Here is a 26,703-nt window from a genome sequence, read left to right on the forward strand (position 1 = left end):
ACCACTCAATATGATATTTCAATATATCATGTCAAGGAATGTTTTGATTATTAATAATTACTTAATAGTTAATTATAAAAATTTATTTGATTTAAAATAAAAATATAAAAATTTAATTAAATATAATAAAAAATAAAAATTTATTTAAATTTTTTGTAAAAATTTTGAATTGTTATGCCAAAAATGATCAATGATTCAACGTTAATTTCTTGGTCCAAATGAGCAGTGAAAAAGAATGCGGCTAGACCAGGATGAAGGCAGAGCCCAGAACTTCAAAATGGAGTCCTTGAAAAGTTAAAAATCCCAAACCAAATCAGCCACCAAGTCTGGTAAAGACTAGGGGCAGTCTCGTAATAAGGCTTGGCCTTTTCTGTCCTGAACCGACGGATAAAAAACCCTAACCCTAACTTAGATCCTTCTATATATACGCGATAGCGAAAAGCCAACTCTGCAGGTGAAGCCGAGGCTGTGGCTTCTTTGCCCTTTTATTTTTTTGTGTTTTGTTATCTTTTGTGAAAGCTTCGATTATGTTTCATTTTTTCAGTGATGAAAGAGAGGAGGCGGTGATGTTGAGAACTACCTATTTTATGAAGGGTTTTTGGCCTTTTTTGTGATTAGAAAATCACCAATGGATCCTTCTGAGCCTTCTCTCTCCTCCTTTCCTATGCTGAGTGATTCCAACTTTGCTAAAAATTTCTCTACTTCTCTTGTTGATTTTTGGTTAATTTCGTTCGGTCTGATTCAGAGCCATTGACGTGATGATAACCTTTTCTGAAAATACAATGTCGACTAAACAAATCAGACTACAATTATCTGATCAACTTGGCTCTCTAATCTCTAAATCTCTATCCCCTCTTCCGGGAACCTTTTGTTTTTCGGGTTTATTTATATCCAAATTCCAATTTTGTTATTAAAAAAACAAAAACAACTCATCAGTTCAATTGTGAAAATTGGGTTTTTTTTTTTAAAAAAAAAAACATGGAGAGACCATTTTAATTGAATCTATACGACGGAGACGTTGGGCTTAAACCATAAACCTTGCTTAAGATTTCTTAAACATATGCGTTAATTGATACAATGAGGGTTACATGCCATCCATCGACATGTTTTTGTTATTATTAAATTATTACAAAATTGTGGCAGAGCATTCTGGGCTTGCTTCTAGTTGAAGCTTTACTATTTGTGCTTGAACTTCGGAATTGGACGCCCTAATCTTAGTTGAACATTGACGTGAACAATGTTTGAAGCTGCATTCAATATCTCCTTTTCTGCTTCCTTCGCCGCTTCCATAGCATCACTGCGACCAATTGGTTTTGAATGTCAAAGTCTTTATGGCTATATATGTAGTGAGAGGTGAAAAGAAGAGAGAGATTGTACCAAATCATGATATCGGGTGGCATGCCAACCTCAACTTCCAGTAATAGCTTTCCTTGCAACATGTGACGGGTTATGCGCTCAATCACAAACTTCTGCATATTCACATTCGAGAACAAAAAGAAAAAATGTTAGACAACAAGTATGGCAGAATACAGTAGGAAAAAAGTGGAACAAGCCCAATTACTCCTCAAGGCGATAGTGTGGTGTAGCAAATAACAAAATTCGCTTCCCCTTTCAACAATAGTTAAAAAGTTTAGCCCTCTTGAGCTTGACCAAAGTCCAAACCACATTCGCCTTGCTGCTTCAGTGCTCAGAAGCTCTATCTATGGCATACTTTATTTATAGTGAGCCTAAGCTTAAACACTCAACAAAATGCGAACAGATACCTCTGGAAACTTAGATGAAAATGTGCGACAAACAATTGCTTCAACATCTTCCTCCCTGGCAGAAATATTACTTTTCTGTTCCATGGTTCTCTTCAAACTTGCTTTCTGGTCCATTACATCAGGAGAGAACTCTACATATGCAGGATCTACAATTTTGAAGGGCAAAAGAAAGTTGATCAGAATGTAAATATGCCAACAACTTGGTGACGCACAGACTGACTTTGGCATTGATTTTATAGTCCAATTTACCAGTAATCTCTTCCATAGGTATCATATATCTACGCCTACAACCATCATACTCTACCAGGCAAAACAAAAAAGTTTCATTAAATGCTAAACCCCATAAAAGTATATCTTAGTTCAGTTTTCAGTTTTCACACTGGTCAAAAGTCACATGCTCCAAGAACATTCGTTTCCCCCTGACCACAGGTTAAATTCATCAAGCTAAATGGTAGGAGAAATGGTCCATGGAAATCAGAAATAATGTAACTACCCAGTGAGGAGACATTATCAACAGAAGACAAATGACATGATCACCTAGATGGAAAGTTAGTTCCATTCTTCTTTTCTTCTTTCCCTTAACAATCAGTTGTCTTTAGTAGATAGTCATCTCCCAACGGAAAATCTTATGCCAATACCAAAATTACAGCACTCATCTTAACTAATTTGTCTGAGCCAATTTCGAGATGAAGTAACCATGCAACACACCTATGTGTATGAAAACTTCAGTCACTTCAGGGTGTGATTTATGAATTTGATGACGAACATTTTCACCAATGCCATGTGCAGCACTAACACTAGAAAAGGGATCAACCTGCAGGTCAAAAATAAAGGAAATATCATGAAGGGCATCAGGAAATAAGCAGTTTTATAGTCAAACTTAAAACTGAACAACATAAAGTACTAGAAACAACAAACTAAGCCCTATCCCACTATTTAGGATTGGCTACATGGATCACATTGTGGCATTGTGGTCTATTCAAGACCATAACCACAGTAAGCCTAGCAATAATGAGGTCAATTTTGTTACTTTCCATTCAAGTCCTTTTGCAATTTCGCCAGCATTAGAAAATGTAGTAAAAACTCACCACAATATGTACATCAAGGTACAGATTTGAACCAGCTCTCCTTCCTCTCAAACGATGGCATCCCTGCAGACCATTGTGAAAAGAGTAGTTAAGGATGACAGCCAAAAAAGGAAAAGGCAAAACTTAATTGTAAATTTCACCAGTAGCAACAAGCCAACAGATCATGATATAAAATACCGGATGCATGCATCTAGAATGATGAAGTATATTTACTGAGAAATTAATTTTAGGTTTAGAACTGTATCTGGTCTTCATATGCAGATACACAAACAAATTATGGTAGTTACCTTGACTCCTTCAACTTGTAGAATTGTTTGATTTATGGGCTCCAACTGTTCTGCAGGGATTGCAGCGTCAACAAGTTCAAGGACACTACAAAGTTGACCAAAATGAAGATGTAAATTATGGAGATTTCTATACAAACACTAAAAACCAAGCCTAAATATTCGGTAGACATCGCTGACATACTTCCAGTGAAACAAGGCTTACCGATTATAATAGGACTACAAACATGAAATTATGAGCCAAACTTTATCAATTTATCAGTTTCTGTAATGAAAACATATAAGAACATACCTAAAATCAAGAAACATGGCTAAAACAGGTGATGTATAAATCCAAACAATCAAGAAGACATAAGCATGATAACTTCAATCCCTATCCAACAAACTGGAGGTAAAAGAATAAATGCAGAAATTTTAGACCCTAAACATAACAGTATTTTTGACTATTTCCACGCTGACTGATACCATTTGACCTCTTGAATTGCAGAATAGCCACAATCATTTTGAAGCTCACACACCTAAAAGGACACCATGACAAAGCAAACAATAAGAGAAATGGAGCACATATGAAGGACACGAAGCAATGCACCTCTGGTATCCAGTATCCAGACCAGCTTTTAGAATCATTCCTGAGACAACCAGTCCAGCAAGAGGATCTAAAAACTTTACTCCAAGAATAGAGCCTCCTAGATCATGATGGACAAGGCATATAGTCATTGAGTGTTCACTTACATACAATTCAATCTAAGGAAATCCACAGTAATAGACTTAAAGATTTTAAGGGGTAGGGAAAAGGAAGGGCGGTGGAAACTAGTTCAGTACCTAATTTGTAATTCAGATTTCATCAAACAATCAAGCACAGTGAAATTTTCATTTCACAAATAAGCCATCCAGTAATAAAGACCTTCCAGACAACAACCAACCACCCCCAACAAGAGAGATTTCCAAAGGAAAAGGGGCTTGGCAAAGGATGTTATGGAAATTTCAGTAATTTTACAGATACAATGGAATAATCAAGAAAAAAATATCTTCATAATTAGTACAACTTGAATGGGGAAAATTCCTTCCAAAAAGAAGACAAATCCTAGCCCATGACAAGGCAAGGGTAAAGAACAAGCCAAAGGCTAAAACCACCAATATTAATTAGCAATCCTCAAACCAAAAGCAAGAACTTTCATTTTCTATTGCTTACCAATCCTATAACCAATTCAGCAAAGCATTGCTCATAAGTATACAGGACAAAAAAGATAATCACCGAAAAGATCTCTTACCAACCCCAATAAGTGCAACTACAGATGAAATTGCATCTGCACGGTGATGCCATGCATTTGCTTTCATCAGTCCACTGCCCTGCCTTTCCCCAGCTCTTTTTGTTATCCAGTAAAGCCTACATGTAAACATACAGAAAATAACTTTTACAGCAGCAACAACACATGTGAAAGACAGGAAACAGAGATGTTATCGAAGAAAGAAGTGAACAGAGAATAAGCAAAAGGGAAGCTCAATACCCTTCTTTAACGCATATTGCCACAATGGTCATATTCAAAGCTAGTATAGGGTGATCCATATCAATTCCATGATGATTTCCACCGTGATGATGGCTATGTCCATGGGCCAACGAATGATTATTAACTACTTCAGGAACAGTGGACAGCAACCCCTGAACACAGAATGCTCGACTTACTGTAAGGTCCAATCTAGTTTCATTTCAAATATAACCATTTTTCTCAGTCATGTATACTTTGAAATTGTTTCAGCATTATTGATAGTGGGATTTTTTTTTTGTTTTAACTCCTTATTCCGTCTAAATCATAAGATATAGAAAGAAAAACAAAAGTGGTCATACAATTAGGAGATCTAAAGCATGCCAAGCAATACCACCAGCAGTCGCCAAAAGCAAACAAGAAATTCCCAGGGCTCCTAGAGTTTCGAATTTACCATGTCCTAAGGAAAATTAAGAAAAAAAATAATGAGACGTCGAAGAAATACACAAAAGAAAAAAAAAAGAGAAGGAAAAAAGATCCTAGAAGCATAACATTCATTCCTATGAGCAAAATTAAGAAAAATGGAGTAGCTTGTAGGTACAATCATAAGTGACCATATGGGTGTTCTTCGTCTTTGGGAGCCTTTGCAGCTTTGAATGACCATAATGCAACCCCACTTAGAACCTACAAACAAAAAAAATTTCCAACAAAATCAATTGCTTGACTTCCAAGTTTTAACTAATAAACTCTTGCAAGACTATAGTTTTACCACGTCGGAAATAGAATGGGCGGCGTCGGCGATGATGGCGGTGCTTCCAGATAAATAACCAGTCAAAGCTTTAGTAGTAGCTAACCCAATATCCGCTCCCAGACCCAACCGGAATATTCTCTCTCCTTCCTTGGTTATATTATGGTGGTGATCGTGATGATCATGAGAATGGCCAAAATGCCACCGTCTGGGGATGCAGTAATTGAGGTTATCAGAGAAGAGAGGGGGAGAGTAGATATGGAAATGGGGGTTGAGGGATTGGACTATGACGGGGTTGGGATGGAGATTTTTGGGTGAAGAGAGTCTTGAGAGGTAGGATCTGTACATGGGATTTAGATTTTGGAACCTGAATCCCATTATTGTTTTGGGGTCCTTTCTCAAAAGCCAAAATTGGAAAAAACATATATATAAAGAAGCTAGCAATCTGCTCAGTTATTGAATTAGGAAAAGCTACTGGAGCAGGAAGAGCCGTGCCTGTGTCAATGAACTGCAACTTGGGGAAATCTATTCTTGGGATTGCTTGATTAGTGTATTCGCCGGCGGCGTTCGGTGCACGCAATCTGTGTTATTTATGGGCCAGACATCAGCACACGGGCCGCAGCGACATTTTAAGTCTGGGATCCCATTTAAAATTTCACATCCAGGTTTGGTGTTCAGCCATCGGCCCAAAATTTTGGTGCCAGATCCATTACAAGAAAATTCCTTAACAATAGTCCATTTTCTATCACTAGGAAGCAACGTTTTGCTCGAGATAAAAACGTTGAACATTGTTTTTAAGATTTTGAGTCAATGATGGCACGGACCGAACTGGGGTTAGTCCGTGGGGGCTGAGATAGAGAAAGACAAAAGAGAAACTCCCGGCAAAGTTTTTTTTGTTTTTGTTTTTTCCTGTGCTTGTCAAATTAAATACCAAGCGCAAGCTCCGGCATATCCAAAATGCTGCAATTGCATTTGTAATGTCCAGTATATATAACGTTCCGCTTGTCCCATTGCCTTCCATTTTCCACCTCTACCCACCAAAAAATATTTACTACTATAGAACACTCACTGTGTATGGACAGGCCGGCATTTCCAACCAAGGTAATAATGGCAGAGCAAGTCTCGTCATCTTCTATCACGCCATCTTCTATTTCCCTGTCTGTTCTGGTCCCTGTAACCAGGAGTACTCCGTTGCCATGACCTGTCGGGTCTATAACTCCAACCCGAATTCATTCTGGGTTCCTGGTAGTTCCTTCCTGGCACATACTCTGAAGACCTATTTGGACTATTCTCTGGACTCCATGACTCAAACCCTTCATGCCCCAGATACTCATTTCCTTCCCATGGAGGACCTGACCGCGACTGAGGCTGCACAGATCCTCCAACCGATGCATTATAATTGGTTTGATTAGCCTGAGAATGAGGATTAGAAGCCAAACTCTGCCTGGCCCTCCAAGGATCAGACATTGGACCTATGTTTCCCACTGGGGGTCTCGATGAATATGGATGCGTATGTATAGGAGGATCAGTTACTTGGGGTAGTTGTGGCCGTAGATGTGGTGCTGTTTGCGGCTGTGACGGTGTTGGCATCAAGGTAGACATAGAAAATGAAGAATGCAGTTTTTCAGGAGCGTTTGGTGTAATGGAGATTGGTGCAGGTTTCACGTTAGTCAAGGTCTCAACCCGCAATGTGGGACCAGCTGCAGCTGATAAGTTTGTTGAGGAAGAGTTAGCAATGGGTTTATTTTTCGAGGTTAAGGCTATCTCGGAAGCCGGTGGTTGCATAGCTGGAGAATTAGATGGATGACCATGGTGTGAAAAAGCAACATTAGGAGACTGTCGCTTTTCAGGAGTCATGGCATTTGATTGAGGCAACAACTGTGCTATGGCCGCTGCAAGCTGTTGGGCTAATAATTGGCCATTTGCGTCTTGCTGTGGCGCCGCCATGCTAGTAGCAGGAAGCCTTTCCGCAGCAGGAGTGGTGGCGCCAACTCCAAGAGAAGCTTGGGCAACTCTGTTTCCAATTTGAGTTTGCGGTGAAAAAGGGTTCCTGACTGCCTCCGGTTTCCATCCACTCTGCACATTAAACAAATGCTTCAATATCGTATAATGAGATAATATTGATAATTAGATGTAAAATGAAAATCATGAGCATATAATCTAATAATGTCATAAATCAGAGATCCTTTAGATAAGTATATCATCTTCGGACATGGTACAAAAGTGCTATATTTCATCATTTTAGAAATATAGTAATGCCGATGAGGGTCATGGTCAACAGCATGATGTGAAGGCTCGTGTAATTTCCCAGACCCAGACCACAGGCATCCACAAAAAATGAACCCACATGGCCTGATTAAGCTGTTCTACCCTACCCTTTGCCACGTTTTCACTGCTGGATAACTGATGAAGAGACCAATCAACAGTTGACGTTAACCATTCGCTTTCTCCCATGTGGGATGCCCACCTCTTAACAGTCAGCCATTTTTCTATTGTAGATCCCATGTTTAACCTTTAATTTGGACGGGGATTATTTTAATTCTTTTCCACTGCATGCCAATCCTCTATATCTTGTATTTTATATTTATGTATGAAATGTGGATCAAGGGAGTGCGACGAGGAGCTAATCCACCCGCCCCTAAGAAACTGAAAATAAATTCTTGGCAGAAGCCTATATCACGCACCGTTCCAGGATTGCTCGATGGAGTTGGGGATGGAAGAGACACTTCAACCTTCTCTTCCACGTTTTTACCAATATTATTTGAATTACCGGCCCCACCAGCCTTAATCATGTCTAGCAGCTTCACTGTTTCTTCACTTGTCAAGTTACCAGCTTGGCCAGAAGTCAAGGCAAAAACCAGAGCCGGGTTTTTCAGCAGTACAGCCAACAACTCAAGATCTGGTTCAGCTGCAACGCCACCACCTATGTGGGAGGAAGAAGGTGCCAAAGCGGCTGCACTATTTACATGTTCACCATGGGTAACCTGTGTTTCAGTAGAGTCAGTATCAGGTGGCTGTTCAGTTGGTATTTCTGGGGTCAGCGTGTCATCATAATCCATTTCTCGGTCCCACGGTTCCTTGGGGTTAGATGGTATCTCCTGGATTGTGTAATAGAATGTTTCCCTCTCTCTACGGTTTCTGTTTTTCTGCATATCAACCTCTTTGCTATTCTCACCAGCACCAACTCTCCATAGCTCGTTGAGTTTTACTTCTGCAGAAAAGAAAAGGACTTAAAAACAGTCTGAAACCCGCAGATGGAGTAACATGAGTGAGAGATGACACCAACAAAAATAAGATACAGAATATTTACCAAAAAAAAAAGCCTAGAGACAGAAAGAGAATGAAATCAAAATCAAGCAGTCAGAAAGTCATAGCGGTACAATCTGATTGCTCCTCTTATAGATTGCTGGCACTGTATAAGGTTGTTGAATCATCGTAATTGGGATGGTAGTTAAGGGGAGAAAAAATTACAAAAAAGGAAAACTGATGGGGAGAAGAAAAATAAATGTCCTTGACAGACCAGTGAAAATCATAAACCAAGTAAAACTTAACAGTTCAACTAAAATGTCTGCCTCCCTCAACTTTTCTGACAATCCCTTGGAAGTTGAAAATTGGTCATAGATCAATAGTAGTTGAGCTGGTTCTGTTACTGACACTGGCTTAAAAATGCAGAAAATATTAGAGGCAGGTTAAAGAAACCTGAATTTTTTTTCAACAACAATTTACTGGCAACAAGCAATGCATGTCAATGCAAGTTGGAGTGGCTTCAAGTTCATCATAAGAAAAATCCTCTACCGTTGCCTTATGGCCCCATATATCTGTGATATCATCAAGCCTCCTTGGTCAATTTTGTTGATGAAAATAATAACTCTTCAAAATACTCCTAACTTTGGTTCCAAAATCATGAAAAAATTTGCTTTGCCCACATTTTAACCACATGTGCTCAGAGAACAAGTGTGACAACTTTTATCCAGAGAAATTTCAATTTCAATTTCTTAGCATCCAGCTATCCAAAGTTAATAGGATAAAGGAAAATCCCTTATTGCCATCAGTCCGATCGTTGCACCTTGGAATCACTGGTCATTCAAGGTTGAAGCTCCATAGGGCTTCAATCAAACTCAATTGAGCAAATTCTTTTAAGGATAATATTTAAATGATTGCATGTTATTGGTTTAGCAACAGCCTTTGGGCAACATCTGCCTTGGATCAAGGCACACACATTTCAAACAGCCAGCATTGATCCTATTGAAGCAATTCCATCCTCCATAGTTTGATAATGAAAACCTGGTAGAGATTATAATATAAGGACTAACCATTATGTTAGCAAAAGCTTCATTAAATGAATAAGAATTTTATCTACCACGACTAGATGTCATTAAATTTTTAAACTAATGATTTTCATTCTCTGCAAAACGTTTTGGAAGAACAACTCACCAGCACCTTAATTTTTGACAGTTATGAGCCACATGGCACTTCACTAAAGCTATTGCCAGTGCATTCCAAATGTTGGTGCACACATCAGAACAAAAGCAATCAAGTGTAGAACTGAATTTTGCAATAGACAAAAGTCTATATTCATTAATGGGAATTCTAATATTTTCAACAACAGGACATTTCCGCCTTGGCGATACAATTATCATAAATATGATCACATATCAGGAGATATATTTGAAACAATTTTTTTTACTTTCAATATTTAGGAAAAGAGGGGTAAGTGTATATACAACGAAAACAATTCCCAAGTTTCACACAAATAATATTATCAGGTTGTAATTCTATTCCTAATGAGAAAAAAGTAGAAAATATAAAAGATTGTGGGTAACGGAATGGAGGATCAAAAAAAGTAGGCAGCAGTGGTTGCAAAGAGAATTGAATCTTCCTCCTTGATAGTTTTGGAAATTACTTAAAGGGCACACTCTACCATCTAAAATTCAGGGAGTTAATACAAGCAACTAATGAAAAAACACTAGAAGCATATGTACCTGGTGGTGTGTGCCATGGGATTTTGACCTTCTGGCAGTTCCCCCATGGAGGCTCCTTTGAATCCATATTCTGTTTTGGATCAAGAGAAGTTCCCAGCCTGTTAGGAGTTTTGGGGGGAAGTATTACAGGTTTCTTTTGTTCTTCAGCAGGCCGAACATTCACTTTCGAAACTGGTGGAGAAAAGCTGGCCTGCGAATTTGAAGGTTTGTTCAGACCTTCACTCTTTGCTTCATTCATTCCATTAGAGGAACCAGTTTTGCCATATTTACTCTGCATATATAGAGCACGCATTTTTGCTTTTTGGATATCATCAGCAGACATGGGGCGACTTTGGCTGAGAGGTACCGTTCTTGTTGTCTGTGAGCTTTTGCCAGCCATCTTTTGTCCTGGCTGTTCCACTAACTGAACCTTCCTGCGTTCCCTGCTATCTGGACTAGCTAAGGCAATGTGCTACTCTTGAAAGGAACCAAATAATTGCACGTACATAATCTTGCACATTTTCAAGCAATTAAGATAAGCGTGGCAAAAGAGAAGAATAGTTGCCAAGAAGTTCAAGGAAACGGATCATAATTAGCAGCAAAGAAATCAGTAAACCCACCCCACTCTCCCCTGCGAAAAAAAAAAAGTCAAACCGTTAAGACAGATGAGATACAATCAACCTCCTAGATAAACTTTAGGAACCGTAAACTCTAAAAAAACAGATGCTGAGCCTACCACTTATGTGACAAGCAATTAACATATCTTTAGTTTAGACATGTCATCAGATGTCCTTGACTTCATATGAAAAATACTTGATAGGTGTGACCAAAAATGGCCCAAATCATACTAAGAATACTTAAAGAGTTCAAACTGATAAGAGAACTTGTTCCTTTAGAAATGATTTTCCCTTTTCCTTTATTCTTTAGATGGTCTATGAGTCAAAATGCATCACATCCTCCTCCCTACCCAAAAAATAAAGAAATAAAAAATAAAAAAAACAATGAAGAGAGGCGACAGAGATGATCAAGAAACACAACCAAACGATGACAAGGATACGGGAACCAGATACACCAAGGATGTTCTTCTTTGTGGAGTCATCCATGGATGCTGGCAGCAGTTTCAGAACTTGTGGAGACTCCAATTTCCTGAACAATAAGTCTACCCTCATTATCTCCACAATTACAAAATACTAAGAATGACAACCAGAGCATAAAAATATCAGATTATCAGATTAAAAATATAAATATCCACACCTGACATTAGAAGTAGCAAAAATCTCTTCCTGGAAAACCATTAACATTAATTAGAAAACACTAAACAAACATATTTAACAGATTTTTGTTTAATTTTGTGTAGTATACTTACAGAATTCTCAACATTTGACTGCCACGGTTCATCACCCATAATTTCACTGATACTGCAGAGCCAGATTGCAATAATAAGAAGTGAATAGAAACTTCAAACCATATGCTTCAGTAGTAGGAAAACCAAGCAAATATAGGAGGCAACGAAGTAAACTTGCCTCTGCTTCAGTAACAACTCATTCTGTGCATCAGTAGATGACTTCAAACCATTAGGTTTCTTCACGGCTTGGCTTCTTGCAAACATCTTGCTCCACCGAGATATCAAAAGCCTTGCCCTGTGTGATATGTCTGATCTTCAAATCAGATAAATGAGATTCAAAGTACCACAAAGCATACAAATAAATACAACTAAGCACAAAAATTATTTTCATCATAAATGATGATTATTTACAAGCAGATTTTTACCACAAACTGAAGCACGTACATACCAACTACATATCATTTAATGACCAATACGAAAGAATACAACCACCCTAATTTCCCATAATTGATTTTCCTTTCTTCTGACATTATAGAGGGTATAGTCAGAAAACCAAATGCAACCATCAAGATAGATTCCATAAGAATGAAAGACTGCAGGTATCATGCAAAGTGATTCCCAGCATTTTACTGTGAACAACTTAGCTCAAAGATTGGGGAAAAAGAAAACCAAAGCATTAATTATACCAGCAAAATTAACACAATCATACAGAAGTGCAAACACTTTTAATAGGGCCATAAATCATTATAACATCTAGCACATTGAATAAATTTGAGATAATGATCCAACCATACTGAGACATGCACAGGAATGAGAAATGGAGATAAGAAAAGGCTAAAGAAGAATTAAATACTAACCAACAAATGCATACCTGAAAACCTGTACAAACACAGCTTGTTCACACTTTGCAGTATGGCTGACATTTGTTCAGGGAGAGCTTTTTGAAGAGGTAAATGACAAAGAACCTACATTCCGGACGATAAATGTAACCTTTGTAAATTACAAGTACAGGACTGTAAATCATCTGTATAGAATCTAATTATACCTTGAGGATGATAAAGAGAACAGTAGTTTGTTCTTCAACAGCTGCTTGACTCAACCATGTTGCTAAAATCATAACACCACCTTTAGTTAAAAACCTGCAACATAAAGAGACATTACTCAGATAAAACAAGAAGCAGTATGCTTATTGTTAAGTGTATTAAGTTTCCTCAATAAGTACCAGTATAATACTGAAGGATTTTGTATCTGCAAGATCCACTCCAATAGTTTCACTTGCCCAGAAAAAGTTTCTTCTTTCCGCATCTTAGTGAATATATTTTCGACAAAATGTTTATCCAACTCATCTATGCCGGTAAGAGCATCATCCTGTGTTATGCAAGACGGTGCTTCTTCAGTATTAACAGGGCCAACGGAGTTTAAGGGAACTGGCTCAACAGGTATCATGGCATCAGACTCACTTAGAACCACCCCTTCTCCTGCCTCTTTACATGCATTAGATCTTACAGCTTTCTCCCTCGACAGCCGAACTTGCTTTCTTACTCTAGTGCGTTGGCTAGCAAAAAAATCGCGCACCTGCATATTAACATGACAGCCTAAGGAATCTTACTGCATTCTCTGACAGATGGTATGATTGGAAACAATGTCATGTTGATATGCGATAAGAAGTTTGAATTGACAACAATTTTAAAAGATGATCCATTCAGATAACTGCAAAGCCCGTTCTCCATATTTTACATTGGCCCAAGGGAATGGACATAACTTAATGTTAAAGAAATTAAGGATATAAATCATTAAATACATACCTGTGTGACAGTAACACCAAATAGAGCACTAATCTCACGAGATTCTTTCTTACTAATCGCATCTTTAATGGAAAAAACAGCTTGCATATACTTTACAGCCTTAGGGTTTAGTAAATCTCTCGGTCGTTTTCCTATGAAAAATATGCAACCATACGATTAGATAGTAATGTAACAAACCACCATCCTAACTTATAAATATCCCATATTCTACATTAGAATATAGTTCGCCAAGAATAAGCAGAAAAAATCAGTTGCAGCTAACAATCTCGAAATAATTTACATAAATATAGCCATATTTTCTCTAAGAAAAACTAATGAAGCTCCTAACAGGATCTTAATTGACCCCAAAAGGCATCTTTAGTAGACACTCACCAATTTTTATTGACAAAGCACCGGCTGCCTGCAAAACGGTAAATAAAGAAAAATTTTAGTAATTTTTTGGCTTCAGTTTTTTTTCTTTTGTCATCTTTGACCAAAGAGAAATTTTCATTTGACGAACCATTTCCTGGGCGAGAGGGTTGACGCCCGTAAGTTTGCATTGTGTAATGACGATGTTTTGCAGCTGATCGATCTGGCTGTGGAAGAGCTCCCTCTGCAAGTCTATAAAATTTTGAAGCGACTCCACGGTGTTCCCAATCTCTACCTCCGCCAAATTCTCCTTCAAAACGTCCATCGCCGACGCTCCAGATTGATAACTCTAAGCTCCACGCACCAGATCGATGCCTACCTCGCATTGGAGTTCAGTGCATCAGTAATTAAGAGATCAATAATAATTAAAAAAGCGGTAAAACTTGAAGTTTATTGGATCGGAAACAAATTATTAGGGTTAGGGTTTGGCTATTAGAGAAAGAAAATCGAATAGAGAGGGAGAGAGAGAGCAGCGGATGGGGGTGCAGACGAGGTAGGATAGTAAAGCCCAAACAAACACTTTCGAGGCATTAAACACGCGCTCTAATCACCATGGGCGCACGCATATTCTGGACCGGGACCGGTTTTTTTTTTTTCTCCTTTCTCCCTTTTCTTTTTTGAATTTTTCTTACCCCTGCTGCCATAATATTTTTTAACAAGCATTATTGACTAAAATATGTCAACTATAAAATGCGTGATTTGGATATGAATCATGACTTTTTATTAAAGGTAAATTTCATTTAAATTTTTAATTTTATTTTTTTGTATAATATTTTATATGTTCTTTTTTCTTCAATGAACTTTTTTGTGAATGTGTTAGGAGTTACACCATTAATTATTCTTAATAAATTATGAAAATATCCTTAATTATAAATAAATAAGTTAACTTTTGAATTTACAGTATTTTGATACTTTTATCAAGTGAAATTAATGATTTAATTTTTTTAGAAACACAACTTATCACCAAATAATTAATTAGAAAAAAAATAAAAACTCAATGTGTTATATGAAAAAAATTGAAATCATATGTAAGTGGAGTTTATTATTTTATAAATAATGGATGTTGGTTGTTGATTTTGTGTTTGCTAGCTTGTTTCTATATATAAATTTAATTAACATAGTTTCTAGTAAAAGTCCTCATTAATTAAAATTTTTTAAATTCTCTTGAAAGTTTTAAATTGAAATTTCAAGGTAAGAAGAGATGAAGCTTGTCAAAAGGTGAGGCTTATTTTTTATTTTATAATCGAAAAACAAATACATCAAAAAAATATAATATATAAGAATTTATATTAAAAAAATGCATATTACATAATTATAGAAAACATAATGCATTGGTAATAACAGCATGTTTTGATGGAAGGAATCGCATATGTTTTCCTTTGTCTCATTTTTTTATCTAAGAGAACAATTATTTCTTAAAAACATGGAATAACTAATACCAATTCACTTAATATTAGCTATTTAAGCTCTACATTTGAAAAAAAAAAAAAAGAATAGAGAATATGGCGACGGTCGTGATGAGCAGGGTTTCTCTCCAAAAAACTCAACCACCAGAAATCTTGGATGACCGTTCAAGAAAAAAATTGAGATTACGAAATGACGATATTAATACTACTTCTATGAATGATGTACTAGTTATTCATGAGAATCCCTCTTTTAAAAAGGCATTGTCCCAATCAAAGGGGAAGGATTTCTTTTCTAACAATGATATGGATTCACAATTTATGGATTCAAAGGGTGATAAACCCGGTAGTGAAACAAAAGAATGCTAGTGTCAGAAGTCAAGATTTCACGTTTGAGAGATAAAAATAATATCTATAAAACAATCATGCAAAAGTTCGATGTTGAATAAAAATATAAGGTAACTTAGATGGAAAATGTTCATGAAAAAATTATACAAATAACTCAAACTACATGTTAAGTGTAAAATAAAAAAAATTTAACAACTATTACATGCTAAGATTATGTATTTTTAATTGAGCTCGACATTTATTCATAGAGTTAAAGATATCTATCATTAAATCAATGTTAAACTTCAAATGATTTTATTTTCAATAATAATTATCAACTATTCTATTAGAAGTCTCGCTCTAATCAAGTTTTATAGCAAAAAATTAACATTCTAATGTTGTAGTGGAAACTGAAAGAGCCAAAACAAGCTGGATCAATGTTAACAAGGAAGTAAATTCTTGATATTCCCATTTTCTTCAACACTTAACATAACTTAGAGAGTGTAGATACATTTTTCAAAGCTTAATTATGAAAAATGTCAAGCTTAAATAAATCCAATTGATAGTTTAAATGCATTTTATCATATTCAATAAAGTCATCAAAGTAATATTTATTTACAAAGTTACAAATTATTACATCCCGTTACTGAACTGTGACCTACACGAAAGCCTAAAGGACATAGCCCACAAGACCCATGCAAGTGTACAAACTTGCACATATTTTACATGAAATTCATATCTACTAATAAGTACGAATCCAACATTCATGTCTTAAATACATGTTTTATATTCCATTCATCATATCCAAGTATTACACTAATATTCCACATAACCATATTGTAACTTAATAACCTTTCATCGCATTTGCACATATTGGCAGCCATGTCCGTTACCAACAAAAAAAAGACACTGCAACTAGATAAAACAGAACAAGACAAAATAGACCATATATCAACATCAACGCCATTTAATCAAAATGATATACACATTAGAAATGGAATCAATAAAAGAATTAACAATTATATAAGATGTGCTTAAAACACTCAAGGTCAAATCATAAAATTATTTCAAAAAACGAGAAATCTTTTTAACATTTGCCCAATCTCTATTATCGGGCAACCCACCTCCCAACCTCATTAACTTAGATAGGTAGCTATTATCACATAACTCAAATTATGCAAAAGCTCTGAAATTTTAAAATCATATCAAATAAAAAAAATAGAATTTCATCTAATACTTATATCCAAACACAATAAACACTTACTCTTAACTCCAGCACTAGCAACACACTTTTTAAACTTAACTAATCTATTAACTGATTATTTAATATATCTTACTGCCCTTCTAACATCAACAATTGATGTATTGATATCTTTCAATTCATTAGACACATCAAGATTAACAATATAAGTAATGCATAACTTAGATATATAATTATTATCATATAACTCAAATGATGCAATAGTTCTAAAATTTCAAAATTATATCTAATATAAAAAATATATAATTTCATCTAGTGTTGATATTTAAACTCAATAAACATTTAGTCTCAACTCTAACACTAGCAACACACTCCTTATCTTATTTTTTTATTTTATTTTTATAAAATAATTATCTTATTCTTATTGTCTTTTATCTCGTGAACCACATGTCACCATAGATTTGTTGGTTAACCGCGATTAGCTTGCCAGAACTCACAAGGTCACCTTGCTACAGAAATTTCTGTCCCAATGCCATCTTGTAGACCATTAATTGGCGTGGATATCTAATAGGATTAAAAGATCGCCTAGACATAGACGTCAAACATGTTTCATTCTACTAATTAAAGGAAATGAAAATTTATCTTAAAATTTGGATGTCATTGGATCTGCAAAAAGAAACAAAAAATATTCAGATAATATTTTTGTGGCACTAATTTGACTTTAATTCAACTTTTTGTTACTATTTTTGTATACACATTGGAATAAAGAAGTTCTTACCACGATACAATCTTTAGCAGCAACTAATTTGACTTTAGCTAATTATATTTTTTAAAGATTTATGGGAATGAAGAATTTAGGAAAACTCATTATAAAAAAAAAGTAAAATTATATTAAAAAAAAAACAAAGAGGTCTATGCCTTTTCCTTTTTTGTATCGGAATAATTAGCTGAAGAAACATACCAAAATCAGCCATCATTCATCATCCTCCAAGAAACAGAACACCATTTAAAAATTTTGTTTAGATATTTACAGAAAATAAATTTAAATATCAAATTTACATACGTGGACATGTATATACACAAGTAACGCAACACAAACATAGATCATAGGTATAAACGTACATGCAATGTATAAATCCACGAGGGACAATTATAGTTAATTAGTAATTTAATTTTATGATTGTCCATTGAAAACAGAAGAAGCATTTTCCATACAATAGTCATCCTAATAGAAGAAAGAAAAGAAAAAAAAACACTGGATGCCTAAGACATATTGAGTCAAAAGGCTTAAACTTTATTATTATTATTATTATTATTATTATTATTATTATTATTATTATAAGCTAAAGTTAGCTTTTATTTTTTGTTTTATTAATCTGAAAAGGAAAGAATTAGCTTTTGTTATATTCAAGAGAAAAAAAACAGATACAATTCAAAATGTGAAGCTAATCACTTCCTAACCATAGTTAAACCACCTTAGAAAAGAAGCAAGAGAGACTTTAAGATGGAATTGGACATATCCCTACTTCCCTACTAGGATTAATGATAGGCCAGTCATGTGCATCCAACATTATTGTACCATATGTTATTTTTCATACTATTATTGTACAAATTTAGTAGTAAATAAAAACAAAAAACAATTAAACGTATATTCTATTTTAAGAGCCCATTCCATATGGAACTTTCTTTTGGCTTTGTGAAGCAAAAGAGTCCTTGCTAGAATTTCATTACCCTTTTATTTAAAGCCACAACACAAGCTCGCAAGCAAGAAAATCCCACCTCTCTCTCTTTTCCCTCTATTTGCCCATATTTCAGAGACTTTTTTAACCTTTCCTGTCGTATATAATTACTTTCCCCATTACCTTCTCCGATTCTCTACTCTTCTTTAGCGCTAGGTTTAGGGTTGCTTTTGCAGAAGTACTGTCAAATTCGATCATATTTCTGGTACGTACTTTATGGTATTTTTTTTTGGTTCGTTAGGGTTTTGCTTATATCTGTTCGGCTTTTATTTTTTTTAATTTATTGATAATTTGTTATTGGTTATATTTCACTACGTCATTGATCGTTGCGTGTTTGTTTATTACAATCGGTAATCTCAGTTCAGCATTTTTTTATTGTTTCTTTCGAAAATCGTAATCAATCCTATTTTCTTTTCAATCTTTTGCGTGATCGACTGTTTGAGTATGTTATTTGGTGGATTGCCCTGACGTCTGATAGCTTGACGTTGTTTTAAAATTATATGTATTTTCGCCTTTTTTTTTTTTTTTGCTCCTACCGATTTCTTTGTTAGGGTTTTCATCAATGTTTGGCCTGTATGATATGAAAATTCTGGTTGCTGAATTTTTGTTTGCCAATTTTCATGCCAGGGTTTTGTTAATTTATGTGGTTAGATTGTTTGATTTTGAGGTTTTGATGGTTTCCTTGTTATATGCTCTTGCAGATTTTAATTTGAAGAAATCTTTAGCTCCTCTTTTACTACAATGGAGCGCAAGATTATTGACTTAGATCAGGGATGGGATTATATGCAAAAGGGGATCACAAAGCTTAAGAGGATTTTGGAAGGTTTGCCAGAGCCGCCATTTAGCTCAGAAGAATATATGATGCTTTACACGTATATCTTCTAACTTACTTTTAGTTTTCTTGATCTTTTTTTGAGCTACTTACTTATTATTCTTAATTATCTCGTTTTTTTATCCTTCTCATCTTTTTTTGATTGGAACTACTGCAGGACCATCTACAACATGTGTACTCAAAAGCCACCTCATGATTATTCTCAACAGCTTTATGACAAGTACCGAGAGGCATTTGAAGAATACATTACTTCAACGGTAAGGAATTTGGTGTTGTATCAGCCATCATTGGTTGCTGACTACTGGTCTGTGTAGATACAAGTGTTAAAATTCAGTTTTATTTTGGAGGCATTATTTTACTGCTATGATTTCGAGGATGTTAATGTAATTGATACTCTCTGTGTGAAATCTAACCAAACCCTTGTATGTGTTTACCTTATGACAAAGGGATTTGACCTACATCTTTTACAATGCATATAACAAGGACTGGAACGGATGTTATGTTTCATATAAACTATGACTCACCTTTTATACTTAAAGAACTTTCATTTCATTTGTTTGATGTTTTATAGATTATGTTGTTGTTTAAAGATTGGAGTTACTCGGTTTTTTTGTTGATTGTTTTTAAAGCTCTATGGTTTTATTGTTGGATACTTCTGTAAATTCTTTTTGTAATAGATTGCTCCTCGATAGATTCCATATGAAAGCAATTTATGGCTCCATCTACTTGTGGGAAATTCACTTTTTGTTTTAATTTTCCTCCATTTTTTCCAAATCAGGTGTTGCCATCTTTAAGGGAGAAGCATGATGAGTTCATGCTGAGGGAGCTTGTTAAAAGATGGGCGAACCATAAAATAATGGTCAGGTGGCTATCACGCTTCTTCCACTACCTTGATCGCTACTTCATTGCCCGTAGGTCACTTCCTGCGCTTAATGAAGTTGGGCTGACCTGCTTCCGTGATCTGGTTTGTTATTGGTTCTTATAATGACACCCTTATCCAATACTAATTATTCTGTATTGAGTTGGATTTTTAGAGTTTTGCTGCCCAGTGTTGCAAATATACTTTAACTAATTGTTCACTGTCTGTTTTACTAATGTTAGGTATATAACGATGTGCATGTGAAAGTCCGAGATGCTGTAATTACCCTTGTAAGTTTACGTCATTGCTTTATGGTTAATTGTATTTTTAGGCCACATTTTGAATAAAGAACTAAGAGTAATGGTTACTTCTTACCAGATTGATAAAGAACGTGAGGGAGAGCAGATAGACCGAGCATTATTGAAGAATGTGTTAGATATTTTTGTTGAGATTGGCATGGGACTAATGGATCGTTATGAAGAAGATTTTGAAGCACACATGCTTCAGGATACTGGTGCTTACTATTCACGGAAGGCATCAAACTGGATTCTGGAAGATTCTTGTCCAGATTACATGTTAAAGGCAAGTGCTTAAGTGCTCCTGCATTTTTTTTATAGGTTAAATTTTTTAACCGGGATGGTTCTAATATATTATTTTAATTTTAATGGTAATTGCAGTCTGAAGAGTGCTTGAAGAAGGAAAGGGACAGAGTGTCTCATTACCTGCATTCAAGCAGTGAGACAAAATTGTCAGAGGTTAGTTGAATGGTTGTAAATTTATAGGTTAAATGAATAGCTTGCCCTCTGAGCTTACGTTTGGCTTGATGGTGCACCTTTCTTTTCTTTCCCTCTTAGAGAAAATTCATTAAACTGATGTTATGAACGGTGACTTAAATGAATAGTGTGTGATGTGTCAAAGTTGTCACTAAGATATTACAATAGAACTTGTGTGAATTCTCTTTATATGGGAAGATCTGGTTATTTTATCTATTTTCGTCAAGGTGATTGAGATTACTTGATTTTAATATATTTGAAGACATGAAATGATTTATGCTTGTGGTAAGCATTTGCATAGTCATCCTATGAAGACAGCTCTGTAACTCCTAGAGCATTCTACTTATATTTGTTTCTTCTTTATCTAGAAAGTGCAACATGAGTTGTTGGTCATGCATGCTAATCAATTACTTGATAAGGAGCATTCTGGATGCAGGGCCTTGCTTAGAGATGACAAGGTATTGTTCAACTTTGTTCTTTGCTAGCAATGCTTACTCTTCTGGCTATTTTCTTTGGCAATGTTTACATTAGATAGTTATTTAGCTTTCTTTACACTCTGTAGGTGGAGGATCTTTCTAGGATGTACAGGCTTTATTGTAAAATACCTCGAGGCTTGGATCCTGTTGCTAGTATATTCAAGCAGGTTTGACTTTCCTATTTGCTCTATTCTGCTAGCTAAATGGCCATCTTTCTCATGTTATTTTATGATTTTACTGACTCTTTCTGAGTACTTCCTTTTTGCAGCATATTACTGCTGAGGGTACAGCCTTGGTTCAACAGGCAGAAGATGCTGCAAGTAACCAGGTTAATTTTGTTATTGTCCTTTTCTGATAGAAAGTGTAATTGTTGGATACAGGATACAGTTATTGATTTCCTTCTGTAATAAAGATAATTCATGCAGATTTTTGCTGGATAGTAATTGTGTGCTTGTGAGGGGATGAAATCTTTTTCTTTTGAACTAATTTAATGGGTGCAAGAGTAGTATTTAAGCATCAGTCAGGCATGGTGTTTTTCATCTTCATTTGTTATTGTGGTTGTGCGCTTCTCTTAACGGTTAAGTTTGATATGGCTTTGACATGCCAGTTGCAAACTTGCCCTGGTTATTTCTCGTTCTGAAAAAGAAAAGGGGAAAAAGAATTAATCCCAACTAGTATGAGCTCAGATTTTCAGCCATTTAGGGAAAAAATAGATGATAATCTATACAATTCATTTTGTTTCTAATCTCACCTGTGTCCGGTTCTAAGTGCTGATAGTCACTCATTTCTGCAGGCCTCAAATGCTGCTGGTGTGCAGGAACAGGTGAATTTCCCAACTTATTCGGCTATATGGATTCTCTTGAAATGAGTATAGATGTTGAAAATTGATGTATTGTTGTTATTATCAGGTCCTTATCAGGAAAATAATTGAGCTGCACGACAAGTATATGACGTATGTGACTGATTGTTTTCAAAACCATACTCTGTTCCACAAGGTTTGTGTCGGGATACCTAAACTTGTAGTATGGATTGTTTTCAATCATTTCAACTAAAACATGTCTTCTTTTAAAAAAAATGTTTAATAGGCCTTGAAAGAGGCTTTTGAGGTATTTTGCAACAAAACTGTTGCTGGCAGCTCAAGTGCAGAGCTTTTGGCAACTTTCTGTGATAATATCCTCAAGAAGGGTGGAAGTGAGAAATTAAGTGATGAAGCCATTGAAGAAACACTTGAGAAGGTAGCTTTATCAACCTTTTGATGCTAAATTTATGGTGATCTGAAATTGATTCTGAACTATCTGTTGGTTTCTGCAGGTCGTTAAGCTGCTTGCCTATATTAGTGATAAAGACCTCTTTGCTGAATTCTACAGGTGAAGGTTTTATTTTTGTGTCAATTAATTTAATGTTTTCTTGTTATCTTTTTTTTGTTATGATTATTTTTTAAAAAATTTAAATTGTAATGGCTTTTCTGTGGTACATTTTGATCCTAACTTTTTGTGTGCAATCATTGACAGGAAGAAGCTTGCTCGGCGACTGCTTTTTGACCGAAGTGCTAATGACGATCACGAAAGGAGTATTCTGACTAAGCTAAAGCAGCAATGTGGTGGACAGTTCACTTCAAAGATGGAGGGCATGGTGAGTTGGCCTGGGTTTTGTCTAGTTAATTTGTCTGCATTGATTACGGTGTGATGTGACTTGTCTTCTACCTTCCTAACAGGTCACAGATTTGACATTGGCAAGGGAAAACCAGGCTAGCTTTGAGGACTACCTTAGAAGTAACTCAGCTGCACATCCTGGGATTGATTTAACAGTTACTGTTCTTACCACAGGATTCTGGCCAAGTTATAAATCATTTGATCTCAATCTCCCTGCTGAGATGGTAATGACTTCAAATGTTATTGCATGATGACACTATTAAATTTCTTCTTCTGGCATGTGTTCAGAAATTTTATTTATATTTAATAATGTCATTGTTTCAGGTCAAGTGTGTAGAAGTTTTCAAAGGATTTTATGAAACAAAAACAAAGCACAGAAAGCTTACATGGATATACTCACTGGGAACTTGCCACGTTAATGGCAAGTTTGAGCAGAAAACTATTGAACTCATTGTCTCAACTTATCAGGTAAACAGACTCTTTAGACTGTGCACTTTTTATATTAAAAAATTGTGGTTAGGTTGGATTCATGTCTTGTCTCTTGCTGGATTCTTGTGTTCAATTTTGATTTTGGGAACTAATTTCCAGTTGCCAATTTAAACAGGCTGCTGTCCTTCTGCTCTTTAATGCTTCTGATCGGCTGAGCTATTCAGAGATCATGGCTCAGTTGAACTTGACCCATGATGATTTGGTCAGATTACTACATTCGCTGTCATGTGCCAAGTATAAGATTCTAAGTAAAGAGCCAAACACAAAAACCATCTCCCAAAGTGACTACTTTGAGTTCAACTCTAAGTTTACTGACAAGTTGAGGAGGATCAAGGTGTGGGGCACTTTTGTAACTCTCTCTTTTATATTTATTGTTTTGAGAAGATTTCAACTTTGGTAATAAACTTGTAAATTGTCATATGTAGATTCCTCTCCCTCCGGTGGATGAAAGGAAGAAAGTTGTGGAAGATGTTGATAAAGACCGGCGTTATGCTATTGATGCTGCAATTGTGCGCATAATGAAGAGTCGGAAAGTTTTGGGCCACCAGCAGTTAGTTTCAGAGTGCGTTGAGCAGTTGAGTCGCATGTTTAAGGTATTAATCTATATGCTTCCCCTTCATGTGTGGTGGATGAGAGAAACATTAGATGTATGAATGGGGATTTCTGGTTGCCTAACTGACATAAACGACACACAAACATGCTAGTTTAACGTACACTGTATGAAAATAATTATTTAAAGAATGCAAAGAGAGAAGACAAAAAGATGGTAGTATGAGTTTTGGGTAGAAAGGTGAAAAAAAAAGAAAGTGTTATCTTTTATATGTAAAGGAAGTTTGCTTTAGGGACTGATGCATGTAATGTAATACAAGATGAGAGGTGATCATTTTTTAGCTTAAATGAAAAGGGAGGTTATCAAGTAGGATTAAGAACATAGACTGGACTTTCGTAGGTGTGATTAAATATGTTGCATCTGTAAGCATGGGAATCAGGAAGTAGTAAATAGGTTGTTTAATGCGCAAGCGAAAGAAGAGAAGTAAGGGGAGGTGATGGGAGTTATGAGTTTAAAACAAGAACAACGACATAAAGGATATAACTAAGAGCATTTTACTGCATCTTGTTTTTGGAATTGTTGGCACCAAGTGTGAGCACTAATAACATATGTTGTGGTTTGGGGATTGCGCAGCCTGATATTAAAGCCATCAAGAAGCGGATGGAAGATCTCATCACACGAGACTATCTGGAGAGAGACAAGGATAATGCAAACATGTTTAGGTACTTGGCCTAAATTCATGGCACAATGGGATTTAACAACGGGGCACGCGCTTGCCCCTACCGAAATCCTAAATTTTTTTTGGCTAGTGTATGTAAAGTATATGCAAGTTTAACAAAGTCTTTTTTTTTTTAAATTTAATTTTAATTTTTGTCTCCATTGAGTAGTTAACTTCAAATTAATTAGTATTTACGTAAGTAGTTTACTTTTTAAAACCAGTTTGCTTTTCTTTTTCCAAAAATAATAATTCTAGTAGTAGTGGCTGGATCCAAACGTTGTAACGACAATTTTTAAGAACGAAGTAAATGAAATATATTAAGTTTCAAGTGCCTTCTTGTTATAATGTGTAAATAGAAAGTTAATATAATCCTCATAAAAATAAAGGATAAAGGTTTAATCCAAACCGTGAATTTTTCTAAATAATTTAAAAATATAAAATAAAATAGGGTGGGAATCAGAAGATTATGGATTGGAATAGATAAACATGAAGGGAAAATTATATCCTTAAAATTTCTTTAATATGATTAAAGGTTTAGAAGCAGAGTAACCGAGATGCAAGACCAAAAGCAGAGGCTCAAATTTTATTCAAGACTTGAATAAATGTTACTGCTATGTACAAACAACGAAGACGTACAGTAATCAGATCAAAATTTTTGTCGTATAAATGTCACCTAGATATAAAAAGAGGGAGGATAAAGTAGCAATTTTGCCATCGCAGTCGATCCATAGCCAGCTTCGCTGTTAATGCAACTGCCCACATTGTTCAACCTGAAACCATTCCCATACATATTGTGTCATTAGCAGTAATCAAGCGCCTAACCACATGAACTGCTAAATTCAACAAACCAACACGTCTCAGCTCTCGTTAATGCCACTTAATAATTGTTCACAGGCAAGTCACATATTCAGTCATCCAAACATCTCATTGATTAGCATAAAAATTAATCAACCATCAAACAGTGCCACATAGTAGTAAAGGCTCAGCTTCCCAGTAATATAATTCAACGACGACATGTGTCCGCTCTGATTAATGCACAGTCAATTCTTGCGACTCACATTTCCAATCATTGAACGATTTCATTTTTTCAAATCTTGCTTCATAAGTATTAATCCCTAAATTGGTATCTTGTGTAAAGATGAGTCAACCACCCAACAGTACTACACGGTAAAAGGCGCAGGTTCCCAGTAAGATATGGACATGCACACAGGGAACATGAGGCTCATGCCCCTTAAATTTGGATTACCGGAGTGTTGCCACTATGCCCATGGTAGATGCAATTCAGCTACAGCTCAAAGGCTGCTGAGGCAGCTCTTGCGGCCTGTGTCAGGCCTCCTAAAAGAAAGGCCAATTGTCCGCAGATTTTATGGACTCTGATACCAATTGCTAGCAAAGGCATTTTTAGTCCACTAATGAGGATTAGTAAAACTGTTTGCACCCTCCTAAGTCCAAACAAATATAATGTTGCAAGATATTTAAAAGAGAATTGTCATTCAATAAAGGAACAGTATTGGCCACTGAAAGAGTTTTTACCTATCAGCATTGAGACGGCCAAGTTGAAGATATTAGAATGATCACTCCCACAAACAAAAGCACGTGCCACGTTCCAAAATGAGAATCATACAGAGATGTGTATGGTACATAAATATTTACTGCCACAAAAATAAGAACAGTTAGAAACAACTATATGCACCAAAACAGTACATCATGCAACAAATAAACAACAAAAAGTACACCAACCTTTAAAGGGAAAAAAGAAAAATATTTGCAACCTTGTTTGGATCTCTACCACTGTAAT

The 26,703-nt window shown here is 35.7% G+C and overlaps 3 protein-coding genes, 1 long non-coding RNA gene and 2 other non-coding genes across 6 annotated transcripts; 3 read left to right on the forward strand and 3 right to left on the reverse strand.

The window, feature by feature from the left end:
* Nucleotides 1–554: 554 nt before the first annotated feature.
* On the forward strand, nucleotides 555–650 carry LOC149527378 (small nucleolar RNA R41). Its single transcript, XR_016351101.1, has one exon. It is a non-coding gene; the product is annotated as a small nucleolar RNA R41 (small nucleolar RNA).
* A 98-nt stretch (nucleotides 651–748) lies between these two features.
* On the forward strand, nucleotides 749–823 carry LOC149527379 (small nucleolar RNA Z155). Its single transcript, XR_016351103.1, has one exon. It is a non-coding gene; the product is annotated as a small nucleolar RNA Z155 (small nucleolar RNA).
* Nucleotides 824–1,024: 201 nt separating this feature from the next.
* Nucleotides 1,025–5,939, reverse strand: LOC110414481 (Cation efflux family protein). The gene is made up of 12 exons (XM_021425692.2): nucleotides 5,389–5,939; nucleotides 5,234–5,303; nucleotides 4,982–5,079; nucleotides 4,644–4,795; nucleotides 4,407–4,522; nucleotides 3,725–3,821; nucleotides 3,139–3,223; nucleotides 2,852–2,914; nucleotides 2,472–2,577; nucleotides 1,764–1,909; nucleotides 1,378–1,469; nucleotides 1,025–1,297 (listed from the first exon to the last, which is right to left on the reverse strand). Exons 1-12 carry the CDS (start codon nucleotides 5,743–5,745, stop codon nucleotides 1,177–1,179), a joined length of 1,503 nt encoding a protein of 500 aa, XP_021281367.1. The 5' UTR covers nucleotides 5,746–5,939; the 3' UTR covers nucleotides 1,025–1,176.
* Nucleotides 5,940–6,122: 183 nt separating this feature from the next.
* Nucleotides 6,123–14,394, reverse strand: LD (Homeodomain-like superfamily protein). The gene is made up of 13 exons (XM_021425690.2): nucleotides 13,978–14,394; nucleotides 13,851–13,878; nucleotides 13,479–13,609; nucleotides 12,896–13,248; nucleotides 12,719–12,812; nucleotides 12,545–12,638; nucleotides 11,852–11,981; nucleotides 11,695–11,746; nucleotides 11,583–11,611; nucleotides 11,386–11,474; nucleotides 10,350–10,778; nucleotides 8,052–8,578; nucleotides 6,123–7,443 (listed from the first exon to the last, which is right to left on the reverse strand). The coding sequence occupies exons 1-13, from the start codon at nucleotides 14,149–14,151 to the stop codon at nucleotides 6,493–6,495; spliced, it is 3,081 nt and encodes a 1,026-aa protein (XP_021281365.1). The 5' UTR covers nucleotides 14,152–14,394; the 3' UTR covers nucleotides 6,123–6,492.
* Nucleotides 14,395–18,510: 4,116 nt separating this feature from the next.
* On the forward strand, nucleotides 18,511–25,233 carry LOC110414013 (cullin-1). Its single transcript, XM_021425071.2, has 20 exons — nucleotides 18,511–18,761; nucleotides 19,258–19,428; nucleotides 19,546–19,645; nucleotides 20,167–20,352; nucleotides 20,490–20,537; nucleotides 20,626–20,829; nucleotides 20,925–21,002; nucleotides 21,389–21,478; nucleotides 21,583–21,663; nucleotides 21,765–21,824; nucleotides 22,290–22,319; nucleotides 22,405–22,491; nucleotides 22,582–22,731; nucleotides 22,808–22,863; nucleotides 23,008–23,128; nucleotides 23,211–23,372; nucleotides 23,473–23,616; nucleotides 23,753–23,971; nucleotides 24,063–24,230; nucleotides 24,821–25,233. The coding sequence occupies exons 2-20, from the start codon at nucleotides 19,298–19,300 to the stop codon at nucleotides 24,920–24,922; spliced, it is 2,217 nt and encodes a 738-aa protein (XP_021280746.1). The 5' UTR covers nucleotides 18,511–18,761; nucleotides 19,258–19,297; the 3' UTR covers nucleotides 24,923–25,233.
* Nucleotides 25,234–25,460: 227 nt separating this feature from the next.
* On the reverse strand, nucleotides 25,461–26,703 carry LOC110413124 (uncharacterized). The gene is made up of 3 exons (XR_002444922.1): nucleotides 26,646–26,703; nucleotides 26,439–26,557; nucleotides 25,461–25,675 (listed from the first exon to the last, which is right to left on the reverse strand). It is a non-coding gene; the product is annotated as an uncharacterized LOC110413124 (long non-coding RNA).

The sequence above is a fragment of the Theobroma umbraticum genome, unplaced genomic scaffold (genome assembly GCF_002168275.2).
Source record: "Theobroma umbraticum cultivar Fairchild unplaced genomic scaffold, ASM216827v3 scaffold_4.1, whole genome shotgun sequence".
Classification (NCBI taxonomy): domain Eukaryota; kingdom Viridiplantae; phylum Streptophyta; class Magnoliopsida; order Malvales; family Malvaceae; genus Theobroma; species Theobroma umbraticum.

Coding starts and splice junctions, on each gene's coding strand:
- LOC110414481 (XM_021425692.2), bottom strand. CDS start 5,745: ATGGGATTCAGGTTCCAAAATCTAAATCCCATGTACAGATCCTACCTC. Junction 5,304..5,388: donor CCCATTCTATTTCCGACGTG/GTAAAACTATAG, acceptor TTTTGTTTGTAG/GTTCTAAGTGGGGTTGCATT. Junction 5,080..5,233: donor AGACGAAGAACACCCATATG/GTCACTTATGAT, acceptor AATTTTCCTTAG/GACATGGTAAATTCGAAACT.
- LD (XM_021425690.2), bottom strand. CDS start 14,151: ATGGACGTTTTGAAGGAGAATTTGGCGGAGGTAGAGATTGGGAACACC. Junction 13,249..13,478: donor TTGGTGTTACTGTCACACAG/GTATGTATTTAA, acceptor GTTAATATGCAG/GTGCGCGATTTTTTTGCTAG. Junction 11,982..12,544: donor GTGTTTGTACAGGTTTTCAG/GTATGCATTTGT, acceptor TTTGAAGATCAG/ACATATCACACAGGGCAAGG.
- LOC110414013 (XM_021425071.2), top strand. CDS start 19,298: ATGGAGCGCAAGATTATTGACTTAGATCAGGGATGGGATTATATGCAA. Junction 21,479..21,582: donor CCTTGCTTAGAGATGACAAG/GTATTGTTCAAC, acceptor TACACTCTGTAG/GTGGAGGATCTTTCTAGGAT. Junction 23,972..24,062: donor ACAAGTTGAGGAGGATCAAG/GTGTGGGGCACT, acceptor TGTCATATGTAG/ATTCCTCTCCCTCCGGTGGA.